Source organism: Dipodomys merriami, unplaced genomic scaffold (genome assembly GCF_024711535.1).
Source record: "Dipodomys merriami isolate MVZ:Mamm:240054 unplaced genomic scaffold, mDipMer1.0.p SCAF_8, whole genome shotgun sequence".
Lineage (NCBI taxonomy): Eukaryota > Metazoa > Chordata > Mammalia > Rodentia > Heteromyidae > Dipodomys > Dipodomys merriami.
Genome location: NW_027206401.1, coordinates 11,980,841 through 12,008,747, shown reverse-complemented (window position 1 = coordinate 12,008,747; position 27,907 = coordinate 11,980,841). Strand labels below are relative to the sequence as shown.

The following is a 27,907-nucleotide window of genomic DNA, read 5'->3' as shown; positions in this document are numbered from 1 at the left end:
ATTTTGGAAATTATGTAATAATCCAGATGAGAAGTAATAGCAGTTGGTATCTGTTGGTAACAGGAAAGCGTTCAAGGAGGTCAAATTTGAATCTGTTTCAAACCCTGTGTTGCTGGTTAATTGGATGTAAGGCATAAGAGAGAATTTAAGCAGTTGCAAGTGTGGAGTTGCTGTTGAATGAGGTGGGGGAAGAGTGGTGAAGTTGCAAGCTTACACTGGGCTAAGCAATCAGTAGCTTGTTTTTGGAACACATTAACTTTGAAGTGCCATTTAGACATATAACTGGTGATACCAAGTAGGTGATTTAGTACTTGGAGTTTAGGCAAGATAATCAGATTAGAAATAGAAAGTTTTGATTATTCAGTTTTGAATTGACATACAAGAAATCATAATCAAATTTATTAAAAACTATAGGCATAACTTTTTTCTTAAGGATTTGTTAGCAAAAACTCAGATTACTTAGTACGTGGAGAACTTTGTGAAAAATGGGATTGATTTTGTATGTCATTAGACTATTGAATATCTGGTATTAATGACAGAAACAATGTGATTGAAAAATAATTTGAGGGGCAGATATTCTGGAGAGTATACTTATGTTATTCTTTAATCATACTTTTTTGATACAGTATATGTTTGTGTGTATATATATATATATTTGTAACACTTAGTTTTATTTAACCCCATTGTAAAATTTCCCACATTATAATGAATCTACTTACTTTTCAGTGATTTCCAATAAATGTTAGTTGGTACAATGCCTTAGCATTGAGGTATTACTAGCTATTTGTGAATGAATGAACATAGACTATCACAGTTTAGAGCTAGTAGACTTTCCTGGCTTTCAAAGTAAATGAGTTTGAGATTCCAGAATACAGGTTATGTTTGAATGTCTCTTTGATGCTTTTAAACAAGCATTTGGAGTGCTAGAGAAAGCACACCTGTATAACAGTATCACTAAGCTAAGATCAGTGAGGCATATATGTTCCTTTGCTAATTTTTTCCCTAGCAGATGAATTTCACATACTCATCTAATCTTGGCCCAACTTTTTTGTGTTCAATGGATTGCAAATAGTAAGAGGGCTTATTGAGTCCATACTAACATGCCTTGTGGGAAATCTCTTGTGTATATTTAAAGGAAGGAATGTTCATTTGTCTAATTTCTACTTAGTCCTCCCCACTTCTAGATAGATGGGAGAGATAGTTTCCCTTCAGTAATAATTACATAAGAGCCATTTCATATACTTTTTCACTGTTAGGCTTTATGAGATTAAAAAAAAACAAAAACAAAAAACAAAAACCCTGGAGCCTTAACTATTGCAGTGTAGATTTAAATACCAGAAAAACAGGTAGTTTTTAAGCCAAAGTATTTTATCTCTAGATGCATAATGTGTATGTATTTGTATGTATATATAAGTGTCTATACACATGTCAAATTTACTTTTTTTGTTCTGGTACTGGGGCTTGAACCTCAGGGTGGTCTGTACACAAGTACAAATAAATATTGTCGTGGTCCATGATGAATTGATAAAATTGGCAGAAAGAATGGCTTTCTCTGGTACTAAAAATGTGTAGTGCTTAAAACATTAAGCATCTTGGGGGAATAAATGAGAATTGAAAATAATTCTTTTTATGAGATATGTAGTATCAACTGAGTCTAATATAATGATACCTATCTCATAAGATTATTTAGAGCATTAAATGGTAAATAATAATTGAAAAGTTTTGTTAGAAAGTTGTTATTTAAAAAGTTTTTAACAGACTGAGCATAGTGGCCTGTTCCTGTAATCCCAGTCATCTGGGAGGCAGAGATAAGAGAAATGTGGTACAAGGCCAGCCCAGGGAAAGATGTAAGACCCTATCTAAAAACAAACTGAAGCAAAAAAGGCTAGAGGTGGAAGCAAGTGGTAGAATGTCTGCCTAGTAGGCCTAAAGCCCTGAGTTCAATCTAGCACAACAAAAGAAACATCAAACAGACTTTATAACCATTTCTTCATTTGGCGTTCTTGATGCCATTCTTTCTTACAGTATAACTTTTTTTTTACTCTTATCTTACTGTAAGTTTTTGATCTTCAAATCTAGCCTTTCCTTTTTTTCATTATTCTCTAGGTCAGGGTCAGCATCTTCTACTGAAATTCAGTACACAGTATAAAAATCTCTTAACCTTTCCTGCTGAGGAAAACACATAATCCATCCTATATTTTGGCAGCTAGTAAGTTGGTTACTATTGTAAATACAGCTTAGAAAGATTTAATAATAGAAGAAGCTATCCAGTAAGGTTGTTGTCATTGTGATTGTTCAGGTAACAACTTGAACTAGAACCTTAGGTGAGAACAGAAAATAAAGTTTGCATACAGGAGACTCGCGGGAATGATTAGTGAACCTTGTCATTGATTGAATGTAAAAGAAAACACTGGAGACCTGGTTCTGATATTTCTAGTTTCATTATCATGCCATTAGTGATTAAGAGAAATATATAAGTAGGTAGGAGGCAGTTTAGTGTTGAACAAGATGAGCATAGGTTGGTGGCATAGTGTATTTGTTCCAATTCCACCCAGTCTTTTCCCCCTCACTCTGAATTCCATTGCTATTAGTCTAAGAACTTCCCTTTAGGAAAAAGTAATTTCCTGCAGTAAGCCATGAAAAAAACAGAAGCAACTGTAGGGCTTGAAGTATGTGGAGAACAGTTTCTTGTTTCTGGCCCACATGGTTATGTTTTGATCTCTCATCCACGGTAGCCTCAGCCTGCCATCAGGATTTCTATAGATAAACTTGTCTATGAGATTAGTGGGACAGCTTTTGTAGAGCTCTATGTAGAAACAAAAGTTCTTAAGTTTTTATGATTCAAATGTTTATCATGGGGTAAAGTACCAACTACTTCCCTAACATAATGAAAAATTACCTCCAATCTATATTTATAGAGATATTTTATTTGGACACTTTAAAATATCCACATTGCATAGATATTTTTAGCTCCAAATCCATTTCTTTATAATATTTTAATAGGGACTCTTACACAGACATATCCCTACTTTGCATATTAAACCTTTTCTGTAAGACAGACATAGCTGTCTGTGTCAGAGCTTCAAAATGAGTCAGGAGCCCTAGGTTCTAGTCCAGGGTCTGGCATTCAGTTAATTGTATGAGAAATGAATCCATAGACTGTAGAACACTGCCTGGGGAGATATAGATACTTAACAAATAGGAATGAATGAATCCTTTTCCTGTCTTCTTTAGTACTCCTTTCCTGATTTATTACTAAAGATTCATTGCTGTCCAGTAAATAGGTTCCTGAGTTTTTGATACATAGAGGTATCTAGGTTCTTAGAGGTGAAGTTAAACAAGCTTAATTTATGATGTCTGCTTTAGATGCTCAGTGTGACTTTTGTCCTTCCCAATACATTGTCTGGTACTTGAAATTGCCAATAAGTGATTTTCTAATGTTTTTAAGTTGTTGAGAGAACCTTACTTAGTGCATACACTTTATGTACTGTGTTATACACTGTCAGTATTCTATATCTAATCCACATCCCCAAAGAAGTGAAACTTTAAAAGAATATTAAACGTTGAATCATAAAGTGTTGATCCATAGGAACATTAGTAGTTGTAAGGATAGCACCCATGTGGACTGAAACTGAAGACTAGTGTTCAAGAAGGAGTGGAAGTGGAGCTGGTCTTGAAGAGCAGTTACAATTTTCACCCTAAGTAAGGGCAGTAGATAGGGCAATGAAGAAAAGCCAGATGTGTTCAAACCTGACTGAATTCCTAAGGGTATATGGACTGGTGGAAAATAAAAGAAGGTAGATTTAATAGAAGGGTTTTAATCTAGGCTACATGACCCTAAAGAGATCTGAGGAGAGAATTTAGAGTTATGTGTGTTTGGATAAGAAAAAGAAGTTAATTTTGTTAACTTTTCACTGAACTTCAGTATTTCCCTTACAATTTTAAGCAGCAGACCACATTGTGGTACGTGTGTGTGTGTGTGTGTGTGTGTGTGTGTGTGTGTGTGTGTGTGTGTGTGTGTGTGTGTGTGTGTGTGTGTGTGTGTGTGTGTGTGTGTGTGTGTGTGTGTGTGTGTGTGTGTGTGTGTGTATCTGTATACATATCCACACATATATACTTATTTTTTTCTGGTCCTTTTCTTGATCTCAGGATCTGGGCAGTCTCCCTGAGCTCTTTTTTCTTTTTCTTTTTTTCCCCTCAATGCTAGCATACCACCACCTGAGCTATAGCTCCACTTGTGGCTTTTTTTGGACAGTTAATTGGCAGGAGATAAGAGTCTCAGGGACTTTCCTGCCCAGTCTTGCTTCAAACTGTGATCCTCACATCTCAGCATCCTGAGTAGATAGGATTATAGGCATAAACCACCAGTTCCTTGATTGTGTCTTCATTACTAATAAAAAAATTGGTTTGGGCTGGGAATGTGACTTAGTGGTAGAGTGCTTACTTAACATGCATGAAGCCTTGAGTTCGATTCAGTACCACATTAGCAAAAAAAAGCCAGAAGTAGTGAGTGCTGAGGCTCAAGTAGTAGAGTGCTAGCCTTGAGCCAAAGAAGCTCAGGGTCTGAGTTCAAGCCCCAAGACTGGCAAAAAAGAAAAAGAAGAAAGAAAAGAGAATTTAAAATGGTAATTTGATATTACTTGATATTGTGAATGTCTATATGATTTATACATATTACTACTTCAAAATTATGGTTGTATTTTAGACTCCTGATACATTGTGTTGTGTTATGTGTTAATAATGAGGCATGTAACCCAGGGATCATGGCACACACCTATAATCCCTCTACCTTGGAGGCAGAGTCTGGAGGACTTCAAGCTCTAGGTGAGCCTGGGCTAGATAGTGAGACTCCGTCTCAAAAGGCAAACAAACAAAAACAGCATGTGCATGTTAATATATCAAAGAACGCTATGTCTCAGTATCATTAAGAATTTTATAATTCTGTTTTGTTTATGCATTTAAAACCATATTTTATCTGGGCATAGAGGCACATGTCTGTAATGCAGCACGTAAGGAGGATAGAGAGGATAGAGAGTTATAAGCTAGGCTTAGTGAGACATTACCTCAAAAATACCAAAAAATAATAATAATGACAGCAACTAAAGCCTCTCTTTTCAGAAGTAATTAACTGTACATCAGTAACATTGGCTTTCTTTGTAATGATTGGGATGGGATGGGATGCCTTTAACACAACTGAAGAAGGAATCTGGCTTTCTTGTGACTGCCAAAGGGACCAGTGACTCAGTATTATAGAACCAAACTGGAGAAGCCATTGAAAACACACTGATAAATTTTAGCAGGAGTGGTAAGTGGGAAAGGAACATAGTAAATGCGGGAGAGTTTTGTGCTCTTAAGTGCTAGAGCAGCTGTTTATGCTTTGTAGATGAGGTCAAGGCATCAAGTCAGGTGGCAGATATTATCATGAATATTGTTAGTGTGATATATGTTCCAAAAGCTGGAGTCCAGATAATTAATACATGGATATATAGCATCAAGAAGGTTTTAACTTTGTTGCCTTTCTGCACTTTTGCACGTGTGTGTGTGTGTGTGTGTGTGTTCCCTTCAATGGTCCTTAAACTGAAAGCCTATCTATATAAAATAGTAAAGGGAAATCCTCCTAATATTTTCTCCTCTCTGCTAAATACACCAATTTAATCTTACCATCTCTCCATTTTGAATAAACTGTTTTGAAATACAGTGTGGTAATGAATACATTTAGAGTGACTGTAAGGAAGTCATTTTTTAAAAAAATTCCTTGTGGCTTATGAAGCTTGTGCTATTACTTGGTAATGTCAGAGGTGTAATCTGATCTTTGAGCCATATTTGGTAAATAATAATTTTGTTGGAACCCACTGTTCTATCATCAGTGAGAGGAAAATTATTGCCTATATGTAATATAAGGCTTTTCTTTTCCTTTTGAAGACTTTCCTGACTTTAAAACCAAGTTAGAACATCTATTGATTACATTTTGCAGAGAGCTTTATATTCCAAGTCTATAACTTCTTTTTAACAAGATTGGTGTTGATATAAGTATATTCTACTTTACTTAGAGAAGAATTTTGTGTCTTCTACTTTATGATGAATTTCTATATATAAGTTGTAGTATTTTATTGTAAGTTTTTAGAATTGAGACATCCTGTGTATTTTATAGCTACTCTGAAGTGAATGTTGATAAATCAAGGGTTAAATCTCTTTAGAATGTAATGCAGTTTAGTTAAACCTAAATCTTATTACATAACTGATGCTTTTAGAATTTATGAAAATTTATCCTCATTTCAAGTAAAGACCAAAAAAAGGAAGTATTTTATTCTTAGTAATTTACAAAAGTATATAGGATATCTAATATGTGCCATCTTTAGGTCCTTTATGTACTGAAACTAAATGCCAGTACAGTCTAGTGACATGAGTAGTAGGGTACCTCTTAATAGAAAGGAATCTTCTTCAGAAAGTTTAGTCTAGACCATATTGAAACCAGATTTGAACCTAGGTCTTTTTCAGAATTCTTTTCCATGAAACTAGCCATCAAAAAAAAAAAAAGATGGAAACTAAATTTTTCACAAAACTATTACTCTTTTTTCTGTTGTTGTTATATCGAGTTACTTAGAAATACAGAGTCAAGTTCTCTGCAGCTTTGTCTTCACTATTTTTTGTCCTGTTAGAATTCTCACATTCAACAGCTGCAGAAATTCAATTTATTTTGATTTCTGGGGGATTCGTTTCTTAGAAAAACTCCGAAGTTTGCCAGCCTACCCATTATAAGGACATAATTTCCAGATCCTTGAAATCTAATTATTAGTATAATAGTCTACCACTTTTAATGTCATACAGGGTTTTTGTTTTTATATAATCATCTATCTTGATAATGGAAAAGATAATTTCCAACAAGATAATTTAGGACCATATCTTATGAGCTGTTTTTTACTTCCTTCTATAAGGATTACCAAGTATTTTTAGAAACTGGAACTTGAAATTCTAGTTCACTGCCTGGCTGTTTCTAAAACATTTCTTAAGAAACCCCTGCAAACTGATCCTGGGAAATTGGGGGAGGAGTTAAAAGTTGTTAGGAAATGAAATACCAAAAGGTAAGAGCACAGTGACCCGAAAATGAGGACTTTACAATTCCAATTTTACTAATGAAAATGGATTTTTTTTTAAATTTTTCTATTATAGTTACTTTGGTCCTTAGTTAGACAGGTTGTAGTTAAGAGCCCTTGGATAATTCATAAAAGGTATTTTTTCAGTTTCTAGAATTGAGCGTGCCAACTGCAGTTGGGGATTAAGAGAATGCCTTACTACAAAGCTATCTCTGGTAACTTGTAAGCTCTTTTCCTACTTCAAAATATTTTATGTTAGAAACTTTAGGAGCTACCTCACTGCTATTAAATCTCATAATGTTATCTGGTCAGTTTTCTTATTCTGCCTACCTCTAGTTTACTCTAGTTTCTCTTCTGCTTTCAAGGCTTCAGACCCAGTTCCTGGACCTGCCCTGGAAAAGAAGTATCCAGTAGAGATGAGCTCACTGCAGTTACTTAATTAAAAATTTGTAAGCTGCAAAAATGGCAATGGGCCAACCAAGAACAGCTACAATTTGAATTTTTCTATTTCCAGGTATGGTAAAGTCCAAGGCACCAGACAAGCTTAGCCTGTGTAACTGCCTTACTATGAATTCTATAATAACCATGACTTTACTTTCAAAACTTAGTCACTGTGCTTTAAAATACAGTAACATCCCTAACATTGAGGTAACATGCAGCTAGTATTGACTTTAACATAACTTGCCTAAATATTTCTAATTTAACTTGTTTGCTAGTAGTAGCAAACTAATGCAAAAAACATTTTTTCTTAAGAAGAATAAATTGGAAATGCCCTTGTTAAGCTCTGTAAAAATGTGCCAGAAGTGCTGTGGTCCTCATTGAAAAGTAAACGTTGTCAGAGGTTCACATGAGGCGAGTAGTATAGGGAATTGAATGGAACAAATTCTCCCCTGCTACCCTCAAGCATTTGGAATTACCGATGCCTTCACATAAAGAGTTAATGCATTCTCAATAATTGCAAATCATAGGTAATATAAGTATATAACTAATATTTGCTAATTTAAACTTGATTTCATAAAAGAAACCAGATAGGAAAGACATAAATAATTGGAATTAACTGAAATTTATCAACAAAACTAAAAGCTGGGGTTTGCATTAATGCTCTAGGTTTTAACCAAGAAAAACTACTCATAAATGGTTGCAGTTAGCTTTTAAGTTTGTTAATTACTTTCACTAATTTGTATAGGTTTAGAAATAAAGGTGACTTTGTTACTGAGTAGATAGCCATGTGTATATCTTTTCATTTTAAAGTTCAGTTCATCTAAGTCATATCACCTGAAATTGAACAGAAGAATTTTATGAATTAGGAATTTTAACAGATGATCTTAACTATGAATGTTAACAGTTGATCTTAATATTCTAGCTCATGTCTGACCCCTTCCCTATATTCCTCCAGTGCTAACGTATAACGTGTTTAATATCAGGCAGTTAGCATTAGATCATTGATCATAATTTGTTTGGAATTGATCATTATTGGTTTGGTATTGGAAGAATTTTATCTCATTGATATTGAATTAGAACCTAGAAAAGGAGCAACTAGCAGAGTTTCATTACAGGATCAATTATCCATTAGGTGAATAAAAGAAGAAATTGAAGGACTTGTACTATCAATCGAGTGTTACTATTTTCAGAGGTGCTACAAATAATGAAGAAATTTCTGTACTATTGAATGTAAATTGTATATAAAGCACTATGCTAAGCACATTAGGGATTATAGAAATGAATAAATGTTGCTTACAGGCAATTATACTTGGCCTCATTAGACATGGATTCTGCTTCAGCTACAGATAGAAAATTAATTAGGCCTACCATGGCTCCATTTATACTGAATATATAGACTTAAAAAATTATTGCCGAAACAATACAGTGTAACAGCTATTTACAAAGAATGTGCATGATAAGTAACCTAGAGATAACTTAAAGTATGAAGGAGGATGTATGCAAAAGCATCATTGTTTGCCGATACCAATGTTCTCATAGTTCCTGGAACTAATTTTCTCACCACCACCACCCAATACTGGTCAGCTGTAATATGAAAGGAGGGTATCACACTAGAAAAAGAAGTAATACACTTGACAGCACCAGAGACAATAGCTTCAGACAAAAGGTAACATTTCTACTGAAACTTGAAGGATGCAATTCTTTATATTACATTATATTATAGTGAAGTGGCAAGAGTATTTGTACATATTCTTTTTTTTTTTTTTTTTTTGGGTCCGGTCGTGGGGCCTGAACTCTGGGCCTGGGCGCTGTCCCACAGCTCTTCAGCTTAAGGCTAGCGCTCTACCACTTGAGCCACAGCGCCACTTCCGGCTTTTTTTTTTCTTTTTGCTTATGTGGCGCTGAGGAATCGAACCCAGGGCCTCAGGCATGCAAGACAAGCGCTCTACCACTGAGCCACTTTCCCAGCCCCTACATATTCTTATTCTATCCAGAGTGTTTAGAGAATGGTTGGGATGTAATGTAAGGTGGGCCCTATGATATATATTTTTTCAATGTCAAATTAAGGACATTGGGAATGCAGTGTCTGTTGAAATTCTTAGCAGTGTGCATATAAGTGAATAAATACTTTGAAAAGCTGACTGTGGTAGAGTAAGTATTGAGTTAATGATGTTAGAGATTAGATAGTCATATCTAATGAAGGAGAGTTCATTTTTTAAGCATATGGAGAGTATTAACTGTAATTTCTCTTTAATCCTCACTGCAGGAATATTGTAAGAAGTAGCCGAAGTCATATGCACTAAGCATTTAGCATAGAACTCTGGTCCAGAGTTAGTGAGACCTTCCATTTCAACATGGCATGGTTCTGCATGCCTGTGTTCCAGTCTGAAGCTGGCCCCAGGGAGAAAGTTCAAGACTCTGATAGATAACTAAAGCAGAAAAGGGCTGGGATTGCCTCACATGATAGAGTACCTGTCTAGCAAGTGGAGATTCTGAGTCGAAAACCTCAATATCATCAAGAAAACGGGGAGGAGGAGTAGCCATGCAATGCTTACTTATTTCTTTTAGTGGACCTAGGAATTTGTTTTAGTAATGTACACTGGGGTAATTGTCCTTTTATGCACCTCCTTTTATACAAGTATGTTTTTCCCCCAGATGTTTAATGTAGATGTAGAGAAATATATACATGGTATATACATAAAATTCTGTACTGTATTATTAGTGACAAATACTCATTTTTGCTATTTCTACTTGTAAATTTAATTATATTCCAGTGCTGTTACACACACACACACACACACACACACACACACACACACACACACACACACGTACACAAACCCCTTTCCACAGCTGTACAGCACTTTACTATGAGAAAAAGTAAAAAGTTTGACAAGGACTGTGAGGAATGTATAGAAAATGACCAGGAAAAAACATGGAACCAAGTAAGGATTTACCTCTGCATAGGGATTGTTTGGTAAAACTTTTTATTTAAGTTCCACTTTAATAATCAGATTATTATAAGTTTCACGTATTATTGAGTTAATTGGTTTGTTGTAAATGTTTATGGTTAGTATAAAACAAAAATAATTTTGAAGCATTTTCATTTTCTATTCTCCTCTTTCCCTTTTTATCCATAAGTAAGAACTTTTAGCTTCTACTATCTTTTAAAGATGACATCTATGCCCAGGATAATTATCCAAAAAATACTGTGAAAGGGGAGGATACTGAAAGGAAACTTTGTTCCCATCTTAAAGCCATACTGTATTGGAAAATAATCATGAGATATGAAATAGATATGAAATATCTATATGAAATAGATATGAAATACAAGGTAGTCAATTATATAACATGGATTGTCTCGAATTTATTGCACTTTTTTTAATGCTTAGAAAATGGTAGTACCCACCACAAAACCACAATACATAAATTGCCCAGTGTGGCTGACTTGCACATTCCTTTTAGAAGAACTTAGAACTAGTAAGCTTTGTAACCATGAGAAATGGTTAGCATTCATGGCCTCGAGGCAAAGCATTAAATGAGAAAATTAGGACATTTTTTTAAAGAGGTGGTAGTGTATAGATTACTGTTACAATAGCTATTAAAGTTTATTGCTTTCTTTGGGAAATAAATTATTCTACACTTACAAAGTATAACTGGCTTTTTAGTAACAATCCTTTGCTTCCTTCAGCCTTTTAAATAACAATAAAATTGAACATGATAATTAACTTGAAGTATGTAGCAGCATTTAAATGGTTGATACGTTTGTTATTTTTGCAAATATTTCATTATATGACATGAGTCAGTATTATAGTTAGACAATAAATCAGTGTTATATACACATACCTGAGACACTGTTCTGCAGTTATTTTGAATGCTTATTTTTCTTTACATATGTATTTATTTCTTCGTTTTTTTATTTGTGTGCATACATATGTGTTTTTAGAAAGTAGAATATATGCATTATACATAATATACATTATACATTGTATGTACTCTGGGAGTACAGATGTACATATTTGATATTTTTGTATCCTTAAGCAGTTCTACAAAGGGGCTTTATTTAGTTCAACATGTCAGTTTGTGAGTAGAATGCATCATGGTCAGTGTCAACCCCTTTCATTCTTTCTCTCTCATCCCCACCCATCTACTCTGTAACATCGAGTTCTCTTTTCACATATGTACATTGAATATTATGACTGTATTTATCCACCTTTCCTCTGTTCATCTGCCCTCACACTCCTTGACACCCCCCCCCCACAAAAACAGTTCTAGCTTCAGGATTTTTATTGTTAAAACTCAAAAGTTTTTATTTTGTTAAACTCAAAGTTAGATGATTGTAATCCTCCCTGCATATACTCCACTTTAGCTGACATGTTAGTGTATATATGCATATGGGACCCTGTATGTGTCTTATAATTTAGATCTGATTTCTGCTTATGAGAGAAAACATGCATTTTCTTTCTTTTTTTATTGTGAAAATACTGTACAGAAGGGTTACAATTACATGGGCAAGATAGAGTACATTTCTTATCAAGCATTGTTGCCTCCTACTTTGTTTCCCCTTCCCATCCCTTCCCATCCCCCCCCCCCCCGCAAAAAAAGACAACATGCATTCTTTGTCTCCCTGAGCCCAACTTCATGTAACATACTTTTTTCCAAGGTCAGCCATTACCCTACACATGACATATCATTCCTCCTGATGGATGAATAAAATTCCATCCTATGTAGGTGTATATGTTGTGTGTGTGTGTGAGAAAGAGAGAGAGATGAATAGATAGATATCACATTTTCTTGATCCATCCCTATACTGAAGGACATCTGAGCTGTTTCTGTAACTTAGTTATGGTGAATAGTGCAGCAATGAACATGAGTGTCTTTACTATATCCTGACTTGTAATCTTTTGGATAGATAGTATTTATCTCAGTGATATTCCTGGATCACAGGATAGTTCTATGTGGGTGTGTTATTTGTTTGTTGTTGTTTTTGTCGATCATTGGGCTTGAACTCTGGGCCTGGGTGCTGTCCCTCAGCTCTTCAGCTTAAGGCTAGCGCTCTACCACTTGAGCCATAGCGCCACTTCCAGTTTCCTGAGTGATTTATTGGAGATAAGAGTCTATGGACTTTCCTGCCCAGGCTGGCTTTGAACCTTGATCCTCAGATCTCAGCCTCCTTGAGTAGCTAGGATTACAGGCATGAGCCACTGGAGCCTGGCTGTGTTTGGGTTTGTTGTTGTTGTTGTTGTTGTTTTGGGGGTCAGGTCATGGGGCCTGAACTCTGGGCCTGGGTGCTGTCCCTTAGCTCTTCAGCTCAAGGCTAGCGCTCTACCACTTGAGCCACAGCACTACTTCCGGCTTTTTTTCTTTTTGCTTATGTGGTGCTGAGGAATCGAACCCAGGGCCTCTGGCATGCAAGGCATGCACTCTACTACTGAACCACTTTCCCAGCCCCCTGTGTTTGGTTTTTTGAGGAATCTCCAAACGCCTTCCACAGTGATTGAACCAGTTTACATTCTTACCATTAGTGTAAGAAGGTTCCTCTGTTTATATTCTTGATGGTAGCCATTCTTATTGGGGTGGGATAAAATCTGTGTTGTTTTGATTTACTTGCCTTTATGGCCAAAGATGTTAAACATTTTTTAGTTTAGTAATTTTGTCCTTTGCTATGCAGAAACTTCTTAGCTTGATGTAGTTCCATTTGTCAGTTCTTTGTCTAATTTGTTGAGCCCCTGGAACTCTGCTCAGAAAGTTCCTGCCTATGCCACTAAGTTCTGATGTTTCCCCTACTCCTTCCTGTATTAATTTCAGAGTTTCAGGTCTTACCTTGAGGTCTTTGATTTATTTTGAATTGATACTAAAAGTACAAGGTGACAGATACAGTTTCAGTCTTTCATATACAGATGTCCATTTTTCTCAACACTGTTTTTCTGTTGTTGTTGTTTTTTGGGTCCGGTCATGGGGCCTGGGCGCTGTCCCTCAGCTCTTCAGCTCAAGGCTAGCACGCTAGCACTTGAGCCATAGCACCACTTCCGGCTTTTTTTTTCCTGCTTATGTGGTGCTGAAGAATCAAACCCAGGCCTCATGCATGCAAGGCAAGTGCTCTACCACTGAGTCACCTTCCCAGCCCCACTATTTGTTGAAGAAACTTTTTCCAACATATATTTCTAGCTCCTTGTCAAATATTAGAGGACTTGAGGTATATGGGTTTAATTGCAGATCTTCTAGCCTGGTCTGTTGATCTTCAGACCTAATTTTGTGCTGAATTGTTGTTGTTACTGTAGCTCAGTAGTTAAAAGTTGGATTTGTGATACATCCAGCACTACTTTTATTTGCTCAGGATTGATTTTTCAGTTTGAGGCCAGTTTGTGGTTCCATATTAGATTTTGGATTATTTTCTCTATCTCAGTGAAGAACATATATGTTTTAATATCCAAGGGAGTCTCCAATAAAACTTTGGGTTATGCATAAAAGTTAAATAACATGTCTTTGCTGCTTCCTTTTTTCTCAGTATTGAAAGATGTCTAGATATAATGTAGCTGAATATATTTCTCTGGTATTTTTTATTGGACATTGACTTTTTTTTTTTTTTTTTTTTTTTTTTTGGCTAATCCTGGTATTGAACTCAGGGCCTGGGCACTGACCTTGAGCTTCTTTTGTTCAAGGCTAGTACTCTACCACTTGAGCCATAGCACCACTTCCAGATTTTTCTGTGTATATGGTACTGAGGAATCAAACCCAGGGCTTCATGCATGCTAGGCAAGCACTCTACCATTGAGCCACCTTCCCAGCCCCCGGACATTGACTTTTTTGTTTGACTGTACTGCAGTTTGAACTCAGAGCAGCACACTTGCTAGGTAGGCACTTTACCTCTCAGCCACACCTCCAGTCCTAGATTTTGAGCTGGCTATTTTTGAGATATTCTCACTTTTTGCCAAGACTTGCACATGGACTCTGATCTTTCTCTTTTACCCTTCCCATTATCACTAAGATGACAAGTGCATGCTTCCTTTCCCAGCTTCGTTCCATTGAGATAAAGTCTCTGGAACTTTTTTGCCCAGACTGGCCTGGATTTATCCTCTTTATATCAGCTTTTCTTATAGCTGGAATAAGAGGTGCTTACCACCATACCTAACTGTTAGTTGAGAAGAGGGTCTCATGAATTTTTGTTGTTGGTGGTGGTCATAGTGCTTGAACTCTGGTCTTGGGCCCTGTCCCTGTGCTCTTCAGCTCAAGGCGAGCACTTTACCACTTGAGCTACATTGCCACTTCCAGTTTTCTAGTGGTTTATTGGAGATAAGAGTCTCACAGACTTTCCTGCCCTGGCTGGCTTTGAACTAAGATCCTCAGATCTTAGCCTCCTGAGTAGCTAGGATTACAGGTGTGAGCCACCAGCGCCCAGCTTCTCATGAACTTTTTGCCTGGGCTGACCTTAAACTGAATCCTCTCAGTCTCTGCCTTCCAAGTAGCTAAGATAAAGGGCATACAACCAGCTAAACATTGATTTCTTTATAATATGCTTTAAAATCTCAGTATCTAGCTGGGTACTGGTAGCTCATTCCTATAATCCTAGCTGCTCAGGAGGCTGAGATCTGAGGATAGTGATTTGAAGCCAGCCCAGGCTGAAAAGTCCCCATGAGACTCTTTCTCTAATTAACCACTCAAAACTCAGAAGTGATGCTGTAGCTCAAGTAGTAAGAGTGCTAACCTTGAGCACAAAAAGGCTCAGCGACAATGCCTAAGCCCTGAGTTCAAGCCCCATACCCAACAAAATAAAATAAAACAAGTCAGTATTTAATTGTCCCCAACTTTAGCTGTACAAAATGAAGTCGTATCCCTGGTATGTCTAGTTTGATAATTTTTTTTTTGGTAGGTTGTGGAGCTTGAACTCTGGGGCCTTGGCACTGTCCCTCAGCTCTTCAACTCAAAGCTAGTGCTCTACCACTTGAGCCACAGTGCCACTTCTGGTTTTCTGGTGGTTTATTGGAGATAAGAGTCTCACAGACTTTCGTGCCTAGGCTGGCTTTGAACGGCAATCCTCAGATCTCAGCCTCCTGAGTAGCTAGGATTACAGGCATGAGCCACTGGTGCCCAGCTCTCATTTGGATATTTTAAATACAATATCTATTTGTCTTAATGATCCTGTAATCTAAAGAAAAGTAAACAAGCACATATAGGACCTAATGTTACACTGTATATACCTCAAAACTTCTATTGATTAAATACTTGATATTTTAGAATGTTCATGTCATCAAATCAATCTGAATAAGAATTCAATCTCAAGAATTTTAGGTAATCTTGAGCTCCTTAGCACTGGGTTGCTTTTTGTTTGTTTTTTTTTTTGTTTTTGGCAGTCCTGGGATTTGAACTCAGGGCCTTGTGTTGGTAAGTACTTTAAAACCATTAGCCAAATCCCACCTCTTTTTCTCTTAATTATTTTTGAACAGTCATGTTTTTGTCTAGGCTGGCTTGAGACAGAATCCTACTTTCTTTTGTAGCTGGAATGACAGGTGCATTCTGCCATGCCTCACTTTTTCTGTTGATATGAGGCCATTCCATCATTCTCTTCCATTTCTCCCAACCCCACCATTCCCTTTTTTACTTTAGATAGTTTTCAGATAGGTACTCATATTTTCACTGGGCAGCTAGGACTTCCATTTTCCTACTTATTCCTCCCACTAGGTCAGGTCTTGCTAACTTTTTGCCAGAGCTAGCATCAAACCACAGTCCTCATAAATCACCTGGAATAATAGCTGTGAGCCACCATGCCCAGCTCATTTTATGAGGTTTTTATAAGTTTGAGTTTCTGCACCTTAGTTAAGATTGATAGCTTACATTTGCAAAGCAGAACGTTTTGGTCTACTTTTTTAGGTATATGCTACTTGAACTATCTTGTACATGTATTTTAAACTTACAATGAATTATTTATTTAGGAATTTCTAAGTTTGAAAAAATCACTCTTGCAGATCACCATTGACTCACACCTATAATCCTAGCTATCTCAGGAGGCTGAGATCTAAGGAGCACAGTTTGAAGCTAGCCTAGGCAAGAAAGGGTATAAGACTCTTATCTCCAGTTAATAACAGAAAAAGCCAGAAGTAGCACTGTGGCTCAAGTGGTACAGTGCTAGCCTTAATCAAAAGTTACTCAGGGATAGCACCTAGACTGAGTTCCAGTTCTCGGACCAGAAAAAAAAAAACTCTTTGTTGTTGTTATACCAGTCCTGGAGCTTGATCTCCAGGTGTGGGCACTGATCCTGAGCTTTTTCCTCAAGACTAGCTTTGTACCACTTGAGCCACAGCTCCATTCCAGCTTCCTGGTAGTTAGTTGGAGATAAGAGTCTCATAAGAGTCTCATGGGAGCCAGGTGCCGGTGATTCATGCCTGTGATCCTAGCTACTTAGGAGGCTGAGCTCTGAGGATCCAGGGTTCAAAGAAATCTTATGGGCTTTCCAGTGGTTCTTTCTAACAGTGATCCTCAGCTCTCAGCCTCCTAAGTAACTAGTATTACAGGCATGAGCCACTGATTCCTGGTTCACTCAAGTACTATATGTATATTACTGCTGGCCTTTAGAGGAAAAATTTAGTAAGACTTGGCTATGTTTTACCCATAAGATAACCAAGAATATTTTTCAAGTATTCTTAAATTACATAATAGAACAGAGTTATCTCATCTGCATTCAGGTTTTCACTAATGCCAGCATCCAAAATGCCTCCCCAATTTTTATCATAGCTCAAACTTCTCCTTCTGAGCTCCAGACCTACATTTCTAATATCCTAATATGTATTTGGATGTTCTAAAGATAGCAAAGACCCCCATATTTTTAAATCTCTACCTGTAACCCTTGTCTTTGTATCTTGGTACTTTTCCATTCTGTAGTTCATAGATAGGACTACTAATCAGGTAAGTATATCAGAAACTAACCTTGATAGTTCCCCTCTTTCACCTTAATATCTAATCACCAAGTTCTATAATTTTTTTTTTCAGTAATGGGGATCAGACCCAAGGCCTTGGGCATGCTAGTGCCCTACCACTGATCTATATTCCCATCCCTATAGTTTTTTACTTCTGGAGTATCCCTTACATTTTTTAGCTTTTTTCTATCCAGTCCCTATATTGCCCTCTCCTCAATATAAGCTGCTTTCTTTTCCTGGCTAGATGGCAGTAGTATTTTCTAGTCTGCTTATACTTATTTATACTTTACTCCATGTCACTCTCCTACATCTTAGCTTAAAATCTTTCTGTAGTTTCCCATTAATCTTAAAACTCAAATTTTAATGGTCTCGAGGCAGTTTATGGTTTGGCCCTATCTCTTTTCCTTGCTCTTTGCTCTTTATATAATGTGCTATGAGCTCCCTTCTTAAATGGAACAAAGAGATGAGAACCACAGTAGGATAGCACCCAGAAGAATGGCAGGATGGCAGATTCAGCTGAAGGAATAGAATAATGGGGGAAGATTTTTAAAAAATTACAAGGTTGGTTAAATTTCTGTGACCTACTGTGCTGGACACGGTTTCTAAGACTTGTATCACCACCATAATATGCACTACCCACTAGACATTTCTTCAACTTGTAGAAAGTAGATAGATGATAGTTCCAATTCTGAATGCTATTATAATTACTCAAATTTTAATCAGATCTCTTAATTGCTTGCATTCTTTGTTTTGTACATTTTTTAAAATATGGCATTGGCTTCTTGTGGTTGCACAGTTAGCTCTATATGCTTTTAATTCTGCAAGTGTTCACTGTGATAAATTAGGCTGAATATGAAGTATATAGCCTGTTGTCTGAAGGAGCCATTTTATTTTATTGAAGGGTCAAAAATGCATTTTCCTAAGAAAAGAAAATGGTATATTTAATAACCTTTTGCAATATATTTATTGTTTTGTTCTATCATTCTATGAATATCTGCTACTACTATCTAGAATCCTTAAAGAATGAAGGGATCATTATAAAGTTTAGGTGCCACAACTGAACCTAATTCTGGAAACATTCTGTGAAGAATGGTTTCTTTATTCTTTTCTCAGAAAAGCCATCACTTTGCCTCTTACCATAGAAAATACGGTATGGGAAATAATTTTTGCTGAGTAATTTTTCAAGAGTAAATTGGTCAAGAAAATTTCCCAGTTTTTGTGGGTTTTTTTGGTTTTTTGGGGGGGGTCCGGTTGTGGGGCCTGAACTCTGGGCCTGGGTACTGTCCCTCACCTTTTCAGCTCAAGGCTAGCACTCTACACTTGAACCACAGCACCACTAGCGGCTTTTTTCTTTTTGCTTATGTGGTGCTAAGGAATCGAACCCAGGGCCTCATGCATGCAATGCACGCGCTCTACCACTGAGCCACCTTCCCAGCCCCAGTTTCCCAGTTTTTATACTGAAAATAAATACCAGGTTGCTTTCCTTACAAATCATTTTTTGATCCAGAAAGAAGTTAGTTATCTAGTTATATAACCTTTGTCCTTAACATTTACTTGGGCTAGATGTGAAAGTGAGTCGACAGTTTGATTTTTTTTTCCTCCCATTAGCACTTAAGTTACACCATCCCACTATCTCCTGCTTTTCATTGTTCCTGCTGAGAAATCAGCATTCATTCTGATTGCTTTTCTGCTATAAATATCATTTCTCTGGCTATGTTTGAGTGTGTTGTATGATTGCTTTGTCTTCAAGTTTACCAACTCTTACCTGTAGTTAAATCTGTCAAGTGAATTTTTTGTTTCAGTTAATTTCTTAGCTCTTGAGGTTTTAGTTGTGTGTATGTGTGTCTGTACATGTGTGCATAGTTTGTATAGTTACTATCTACAGAGAAAGTCAAGGATATTTTCCCTAAGTATTCATGAGCATAGTTAAAATAGCTGCTTTCAAATAGTGCTAATTCTAGTAGCTCAGTCATGTTGGACATCTTCTACATTGGTTGTCTTTTTTCTCTTGGGTATGAATCAGTTTTTCCTGTTCTCTATATATAATAATTTGGGGCTATATTTAGTCTATATATGACATATAGTGATTCTGGATTCTATTATGTTCTTCAGTGGATATTGATACTTGGTTTGTTTTAGTGGCCAGTTAATTTGACTGAATTTAGGCTACAAACTTGGAATCTCTAGTTATTTTAAGTTTAGCCTGGCTTTTTGGGCTCTGTCTCATATATGTAATTCAGAAATCAGTATACAGAGTGTAGACATGAAATTTGGACAAATTCTCTGAGGTTTTATCCTTTTCACGATTTACTCACTAGGCTTTCAACATTTGTGTTCATGCCAAAGTCTGTCTTTTGGTTCAACAAATGGCTAAGATAATAAAACTTATTAAAAGAAAGTTTTTACTTAGACCCATGATTTCAGTCTTTGCTCACTTGGCTTCATTGTTTCTCACCTTGATACAGAACATCATGGTGAAAGGAGCAAGTGGTTGAGCAGAGCTGCTCACCTGTGACAGTCTGGAAAAGAGAGAGCAAGGGAAGTATTGAAAACAAGATCTCGATCCTTCCAGGGCACCCCTCCCCCCCACCCAGTGTCCTACTTTCCTAAACAAGGCACTTCCTCCCACAGCTTCACCACCTGCTGAGAACCAAGCCTTCAACACATAACCTTTCAGGGACATTCTATACCCAAACTATACCAGTTATCCTTGCTGTCCTCTTCTTCCAAATACTGCCTCTTGTATTTCTTTTTCTGCCTTCAAATGGTTGCTGTTTTATACTTTATCTTGTGTTTATAGATGTTGTTAATGAAGCATTGGCCCAATAGGAACTATTTAGTCTTTATAGTAAGCATACATGAAATAGAGTTGCAGGGGCTGATGAAGCATTTGCCTGGTATGCAGAGGATTTTCGTTTGATTCCCAGCACAGAAAAAAACAAAAGTATAATTATACCCTGAATAATTTTCCCATTGTTTGCGCCTTGCTTTAGAAAAGCAAGTTAAATTTATTTTCATAATTCATCTTTTAAATAACATGTTCCTCATTTAGAACAAGGATTTGTTTCTTCATAAAATTGTGTATAATTTTTTTCAATTATAGATCATTTGAGATGTATTTTAGAATCTGTGATAGATGAAGGTATCATACAATACAGCCTTTATTTCATTCAATAAATGTTGAATCTTTTCCAAGACAAGAATGATCTATATCCTTGGCATACATCAATAGCCAGTGTATTGTTAAGTTTGGAGGATAAATATAGGTGAAATATAGGCCCAGTATTGATGAATGCTATGAGAATGTGATGATGGGGGCAAAACCAGGGATGTAGCATTATTTTATTTAAAAAACTGGTCAAAGTCCAAAACTTTATGAGAGCAACAAGGAAGTCACCAAGGAATAAGGAGTGGCTTAAAAATGAGAGGTGGTAATTAACAAAAGGCCTTGTAATGTCTAATTTGAGCAAAAAGGATGATTGCTCTGATTTTCCTTTTCACAAAGATTGCTTGCTAGAGGAAAAACTGGTAGTGGGGGAAGAATGGTGGTAAGCAAAGAATGAAGATGAAAAAACCATTTCAGAGATTTTGTGGTAGTAATCTAGTTGAAGTTTGATGGCTTAACAAAAGCAGTTACAGGTGGAAAGAAAAGTGGCCAAATTCAAAATACTTTTTGTGCGTAAAGTCAACAAGACTTGATAATACATTGAATGTGGGATGAGAGAAGGACCAATTGGGTGAATGATTGAATGAAAACCTGACATGGAAAGAAAAACTCAGAAAGGGTTGTTTTGAATAGAGGAAATTACAAGTTCAGTTGGGCATGTTAAAGTTGAAATAGGAAATGTCAACCAAGAGGTTGAATGTATTATTTTGTAGCTCAAAAGATTGAGGTTGTAGATGATAATTTTTCGCAAAGTTCAGAATATATATATGCTACTTGAAGCAGTCTATTTGATTGAAATTATGGTGAAGAGGAAGGCAGGCAAAGCTGCCCAGAAACTCCCATGTCTGAGCCCTATTAAGCCAGTAAATAGTTTCATGTTTGGAAAAAAGGAGGACCTGGTAAAGCAAGCTAAGAAGTTGCTGGCAGGTAAAAGGAAAACTATTCATCTCAAGCCAGAAGAAGAAATTGTTTAGAGTCAGAGAGTGAGGCCAGGTAGGGTGGCTCAATCTAACAAGAGTTAGCAAGCACAATTGATCAAGGTTTTAGGACAGCTAGAGGGGAAGATGAGAATGCATCTCAAATCTATGGCTGAACACAGGAAGATAGGCATATGCCATCTCTTGAAGATAACCAACACAAAAAGGGGGTGAAGAGTGACTCTAGTGGTAGAACGCCTACTGACTAAATGCAAAGCCCTGAGTTCAGTCCCTAGTACCACCAAAAAAGATGAATTGGGGAGTCAATTATGATTGGGTCATAAACTACAGAGAGGTTTGTTAAAGTGAGATCTGAGAACTTGCCATGGGGTTTTACAATCTGAAGGTAGATAGCATCTTTGTTAAATGTTGTCTCATTGAAAAAGATTGAGTGGAAGAAGATGGGAGAGAAGAGATGGTAGGGGAAAAACAAAGGAGGAGGCAACAATGCTTGATAAGAAATGTACTCATTACCTTGCTCATGTGATTGTAACCCCTCTGTACAGTATTTTCACAATAAAAATCTTACTTTTAAAAAAACTGACAATGAAGAAAGAATTTGAAGTATAAACAACCTTTGTAAGGAATTTTACCTCAAATGAGGGAGGCAGAGAAGTGAAAGGTTGGAGAGGAGCTAAAGGAGATTTTTCTTAAGATGAGTAGTTCTGTAGTATGTTTATCACTCCTTATATTAGGTTTAAATATTATTTACTATTTACAATATTTCTGGTTTTTTTCTGCAATCCATTTGTAAAAACTACTCTTGAGTGCTTAAATTATGTGTGTAAATGTGCAGGGGTGTTTATGGAAATGCTTTTTGGGAAATCTATAATGCAAATAATTTTGTTTTGATTTTACCTATGTCACAGAATAAAGCTAAAGTTGCATCAGCAAAAATAATTAAGTAAAACTTAGCCAGGCACTGGTGGCTCACACCTGTACTCCTAACTACTTAGGAGACTGAGATCTGAGAATCAAGGTTCAAAGCCAGAAAAAGTCCCCATAAGGCTCTTATAGCCAATTAACCACTCAAAAAACAGAAGTGGCCCTGTGGCTCAAGTGGTAGAGTACTAGCCTTGATCACTAAGAGGATCAGGGACAGTGTCCAAGCCTTGAGTTCAAGCCCCACAACCAACAACAACAAAAAAATAATCAAATGATTGAAAACAAAAAGGTTTACTGTTTTTAATACATGAACTTTTATTCTATTGATGACTCAGGAATTATATCGTGATAAATCTAATGAGAAATACTTTATTATGCTGTGTAATGTACTAGTTACACAGTAATGAACAAGAGACCTGCATCCATATAGGTTACAGACTTCTATATTTAAGCTTCATTATACCTTAGACTACAGATAAGAAATTTATTGCCAGGCACTGATGGCTCACAACTCAGGAGGCTAAGATCTGAGGATCACAATTCAAAACTAGTCTAGGCAGAAAAGCCCATTAGACTCTTATCTCCAATTAACCATCAAAAAGCTAGAAATGGTGGCTCAAGTGTTAGACCTTAACCAAAAAATCTCAGGGACAGCACCCAAGCCCTGGGACCAGCACACACACACAAACATACATATACAACTTGAGACTGTATTATCTTGCTAAATTTTAATCTTGTAATATTTTTAAGTTGTTAATTGAATGGTTATGGTTATGGTATGGTTAAAATAGCTTAATATTTTGTTTAGGTTTGATATGCTTAAATCATATTTGTATCAAAGAAGTTTTAAAAATCAGATGTGATTTACACTCGGAACATTAAGAATATAAAATAAGAGGACGCTTTTAACTTTGGCCACACATTAGAACATTACATAAGGATTTTTTTTTAAATCCATATGCCAGACTGTTCCCCACCCAGTTAAACAGAACCTCTAAGGCTGGGTCCAGGTATGAGAATTTTGCAAATACCAATTTAAAAGAATAGACACAGGGAATAAATTATTACTAACCCCCTGAGAATGAATGAATTATGCATTTAAGGATTAAGTATATCTCAAAGAAAAATATAAAATATTGGATTATATATCCAATATATATTAAATATAAATAAATAGATTATAGTTAATAAGTTTTAAAAGCCAATGCATGCAGCCATTCTTAGAACCACAAGTTTGTAACTACGAATTTTAAATAGTATAAAATTTTATGCCTCCAGCCATTCTCTGTAATCATTAAGAAAATAGTATCACTAAAGTTGTTGATGCTTCTCTTTTTAAAAAAGCAAGAAAAACAACCTTGGTAATAACTTCTTATTTGAATGCCTCTTGACACAATCACCATGGTGCATGCATGTAACAATAAGGAATTAGGCAATATAAAAGAATATCTGTCTTTAAGAGTTGCAAGAAACCAGCTATATGGAAAGCTTTATATGGTTCAAGCATATTTTTACTGTTTATATTGTTAGGTACAAAAGTATACTACTTTTTATACTGTAACTTTTAAGTCCACAAGAATATTCAAAATCAGTTCTCATTAAATTTCTTTTCTTTCTTTCACAGAAAATGCTTGGCCAGAAGAGATGAGTACTAATTCCACTAAGGCCTAGAATTGCCTACTGTACAGATAGTCCTGAGCAGGCAGTATACGAATGGCCCAAGGAAGCCACCAAATTGATTTTCAGGTTTTACATGACCTGCGACAAAAATTCCCTGAAGTACCTGAAGTTGTTGTATCCAGGTGCATGCTACAGGTTAGTGTTGATTATTTCTTAATCTATTAACATAAATCTGGTGTTTTATTTTCTTGTTGGCATTAGTGTGCTATGATGAAAAGAAGAGAACTTTGCTGTTGATAATCATATTGCTTTTGTCAAGAGCAGACTCTGCAGTATCTCCTACAAGATACCAATCTTGTAGAGTAGGTACCAGGATTAAATTATTTAAATCAATGATTCATGGTTTTATATGTATTAACTACGAATTCACTGTATTTTTCCCCTTCCTCTAGGCAAAAGTTTTAAAAATTCCTTTGTACAGAAGTAGAGGGAGGAAAAGTCATTAAAGACCAGAAAACTTGTGTTATAATCCTATTTCAGCACTTCAAGAAGGACATTTGTTTAAAAGGCCTTCTTTGTTTTATTTTTCTGTAAAATGGAAGTATTTTATTTGAGCGTACCTAAGATCCAAGTTCTAAAGAAAAAAGCTAAAGAAAGCCGGGAGCCCAGAGCTCACGCCTGTAATCCTAGCTACTCAAGGAGGCTGAGATCTGAGGATCGTGGTTCAAAGCCAGCCGGGGCATGAAAGTCTGTGAGACTCTTATCTCTAATAAGCCACTAGAAAACCAGAAGTGGTGCTGTGGCTCAAGTGGTAGAGTGCTCACCTTGAGCTGAAGAGTGCAGGGACAGCACCCAAGCCCAGAGTTCAAGCCCCATGACCCAAAAAAAGAGAAAAAAGCTAAAGAAAAGGTTAGGTTTTATAGTTTTAAATTTAAGTTGTAGGTTTCTTCATTGTTCTTAGCATATACAATTCTAGGGATTTATAATTCTAAACGTTTAGGGATAGTTGTGTCTTCCTATTTGATTAAACTGGAAATCTTTGTATCAGAAAGTATTCTACAGAGCTAGAGGCAATGAGTAAGTGATAAGTACCCCTGCCTAGCAAGCAGGAAGCCTTGAGTTCAAAGTACAATTAAATAAATAACTGTGTGTGTGCCTACACATACACACACACATACACATATGTTTGCATATTTTTCTGGACTAATAAAAGATGGTTTTTACAAATAACTCATAGTTTGCGATTGAATGTATATTTTCTTAGATCTATACTTAATCACAAGTGATTGGATTTTGTTCAAGCCTTTATAGCCTTGTATCTATCCTTTAACTGACTTTTTATTCTTTTAATAAACTGCCTGTCTTTAATCCAGTTCTGGTCTCTAGTCCACTTTTGTCAATGGCTTTCTAACTGCAGATTTTGCCATGTATTTGCATTATTATAAAACGTTGTTACTTCAGGACCTTCTGAATAAATTTTATGTGTCTTTCCTAAGGCATACTAGTTTTTGATGTGGAACTTGGCTTTCCTAAAACTGATGGGCTTATCTAGTTCTTCCTCCTTACACCCTTTGCTGCTGTTATCCTTTGAGCTAGATCTAATTCTCCATACTACTTGGTATACATAGACAGTGGGTAAGATCATTGTTTTGGTAATAGGCAGACCTAAATTCAAGTTTTGATTATTACAAGCAATAATCTGATGAGCCTTTTACCCTTCACTTTATTACCTTCATATTCATATCCTTAACAGTACAGTAGGAAGAAAAAACATGTGAGAATTAAATACGATAATGCAGGTAAGCAACCAGTAGGATACCTGATTCATAATGAGAGCTTGGTACGTGTTATTGGTCAGTACCATAATTGTATCTCAAAAATGAAAATTTTCCTTTAATTTTTCTTGCAATTAGTGTAAGAGTAAATCTCTTAAGTGTCTGAAGTATTAGAAGTAGAGATGGCTTAGTAAAGATGTAGTAGAGATGGCTTATCTGTTTTGCATGTGTTTATATTTCTTTACATTCTCAAAGGTGACTTGATTGTTCAACTCAGTGGTGTTATAACTAAAAATCATTCACTATCAAAAGGAGAAGCAGGGCTGGGAAGGTGGCCCAGTGGTAGAGTGCTTGCCTTGCATGCATGAGGCCCTGGGTTCGATTCCTCAGCACCACATAAGCAAAAAGCCGGAAGTGGCGCTGTAGCTCAAGTGGTAGAGCGCTAGCCTTGAGCTGAAGAGCTGAGGGACAGCGCCCAGGCCCAGAGTTCAGGCCCCACAACCGGACCCAAAAATAAAAAAAAAAAAGGAGAAGCAGTCTGTGGATAACCAAGAAGTCAAAAATTTATTATTTTAAGTTGAATATTGAGTCTTATACTTTTCTACATACAAAACACAATTTGATCTGGCCACTCATACCTGTAGCTACTCAGGAGGCTGAGATCTGGAGATCCAGGCTCAAAGCCAGCCAGGGCAGGAAAGACTGTAAAACTCTTATAATAAACTATTTAAAATCCACAGTGAAGCTGTGGCTGAAGTGGTAGGGTGCCAGTCTTGACCAAAAGAAAGCTCAGAGACAGCACTCAAGTCCCGAGTTCAAATCCCAGGACCAGCACACACACACATATACACACACAAAAACAGTTTGTATGAGGGTCTTCATGATTGCATTATAAAAGAACTTAGTATGTCATTATTACTTTATTTGTCATTCAGTAGTAATGTCCATATGTTAATTTCCCTTTGAGCCCCATGATGGAAAGATGAGGTTGGAAAAAATTGAAGAGGGGATTTTTTTTTTTTTTTTTTTTTTGGTCAGTCATGGGGGTTGAACTCCGGGTCTGAGCGCTGTCCCTCAGCTCTTCAGCTCAAGGTGAGCACACTACCATTTGAGCCACAGCACCACTTCTGGCTTTTTTGTGCTTATGTGGTGCTGAGGAATCGAACTCAGAGTCTCATGCATATAAGGCAAGCACTCTACCACTGAGCCACCTTCCCAGCCCGAGGTTGGAAAAAATTGAGAGAAGTTTATCAGGTTCTATTAAATTGGAGAGGGGAGGGGGGAGGGAGAGAGGGAGAGAGAGAGAGAGAGAGAGAGAGAGAGAGAGAGAGAGAGAGAGAGAGAGAGAGAGAAAGAGAGAGAGAGAGTGTATCTAAAGTTTTTGTTCATTAATTCATATTTACCTGGTTATATAAAGCAAATTTAGAGGGAAATAAAGGGGTAATAATAATAATAAATGAAAGGCTCTAGTAAACATCCAGGGAATGGATAGCAGTCCCCATTTACCTATAGAATGTGAAATGAAAAAAATTGGGAGGAGTAATAAGAATGGACTCAAGTTAAAAAAGGTATGGGGGAAGTGGTGCTGTGGCTTAAGTAGTAGAGCACTAGCCTTGAGCTAAAGAGCTGAGAAACAGCACCAAGGCCCAGAGTTCAAGCCCCACAACCAACAAACAAAAGGCGGGAAGGGGTAAATGGGGAAGGTGGAGAGATAGCTAGTCTCCCTAGAAGTCACTTCTTAACTTTTCAGGTAAAATAGATTTTTGTAGTAAAATGAAACTATATTGAAGATGCATAGTTATTGAAAAACTAGTAGGAAAATACTGTTAAGTTCTTTAATAAAATTCGATAGACAAGGGGCTGGGAAGTTGGCTCAGTGGTATAGCGCTTGCCTTGCATGCCTGAAGCCCTGGGTTCGATTCCTCAGCACCACATAAGCAAAAAGAAAAAAGCCGGAAGTGGCGCTGTGGCTCAAGTGGTAGGGCACTAGCCTTGAGCTGAAGAGCTGAGGGACAGTGCTCAGGCCCAGAGTTCAGGC

General features: G+C 36.7%; 1 protein-coding gene across 3 annotated transcripts in view; it reads left to right on the top strand.

Moving 5' to 3' along the window:
- The window catches only part of Tab2 (TGF-beta activated kinase 1 (MAP3K7) binding protein 2), a 67,528-nt gene that overhangs the window by 15,752 nt on the left and 23,869 nt on the right, over positions 1 to 27,907 (top strand). The window contains exons 2-3 of one of the 3 annotated variants that reach the window (XM_070010709.1): positions 7,460 to 7,608; positions 24,099 to 24,289. In XM_070010709.1, the coding sequence (XP_069866810.1) occupies positions 24,188 to 24,289 (102 nt within the window). In that variant the 5' untranslated portion in view covers positions 7,460 to 7,608; positions 24,099 to 24,187. Of the gene's footprint in view, positions 1 to 7,459; positions 7,609 to 24,097; positions 24,290 to 27,907 lie in introns of those variants that run through there. The other 2 variants (XM_070010710.1, XM_070010711.1) reach the window with 2 other exon arrangements.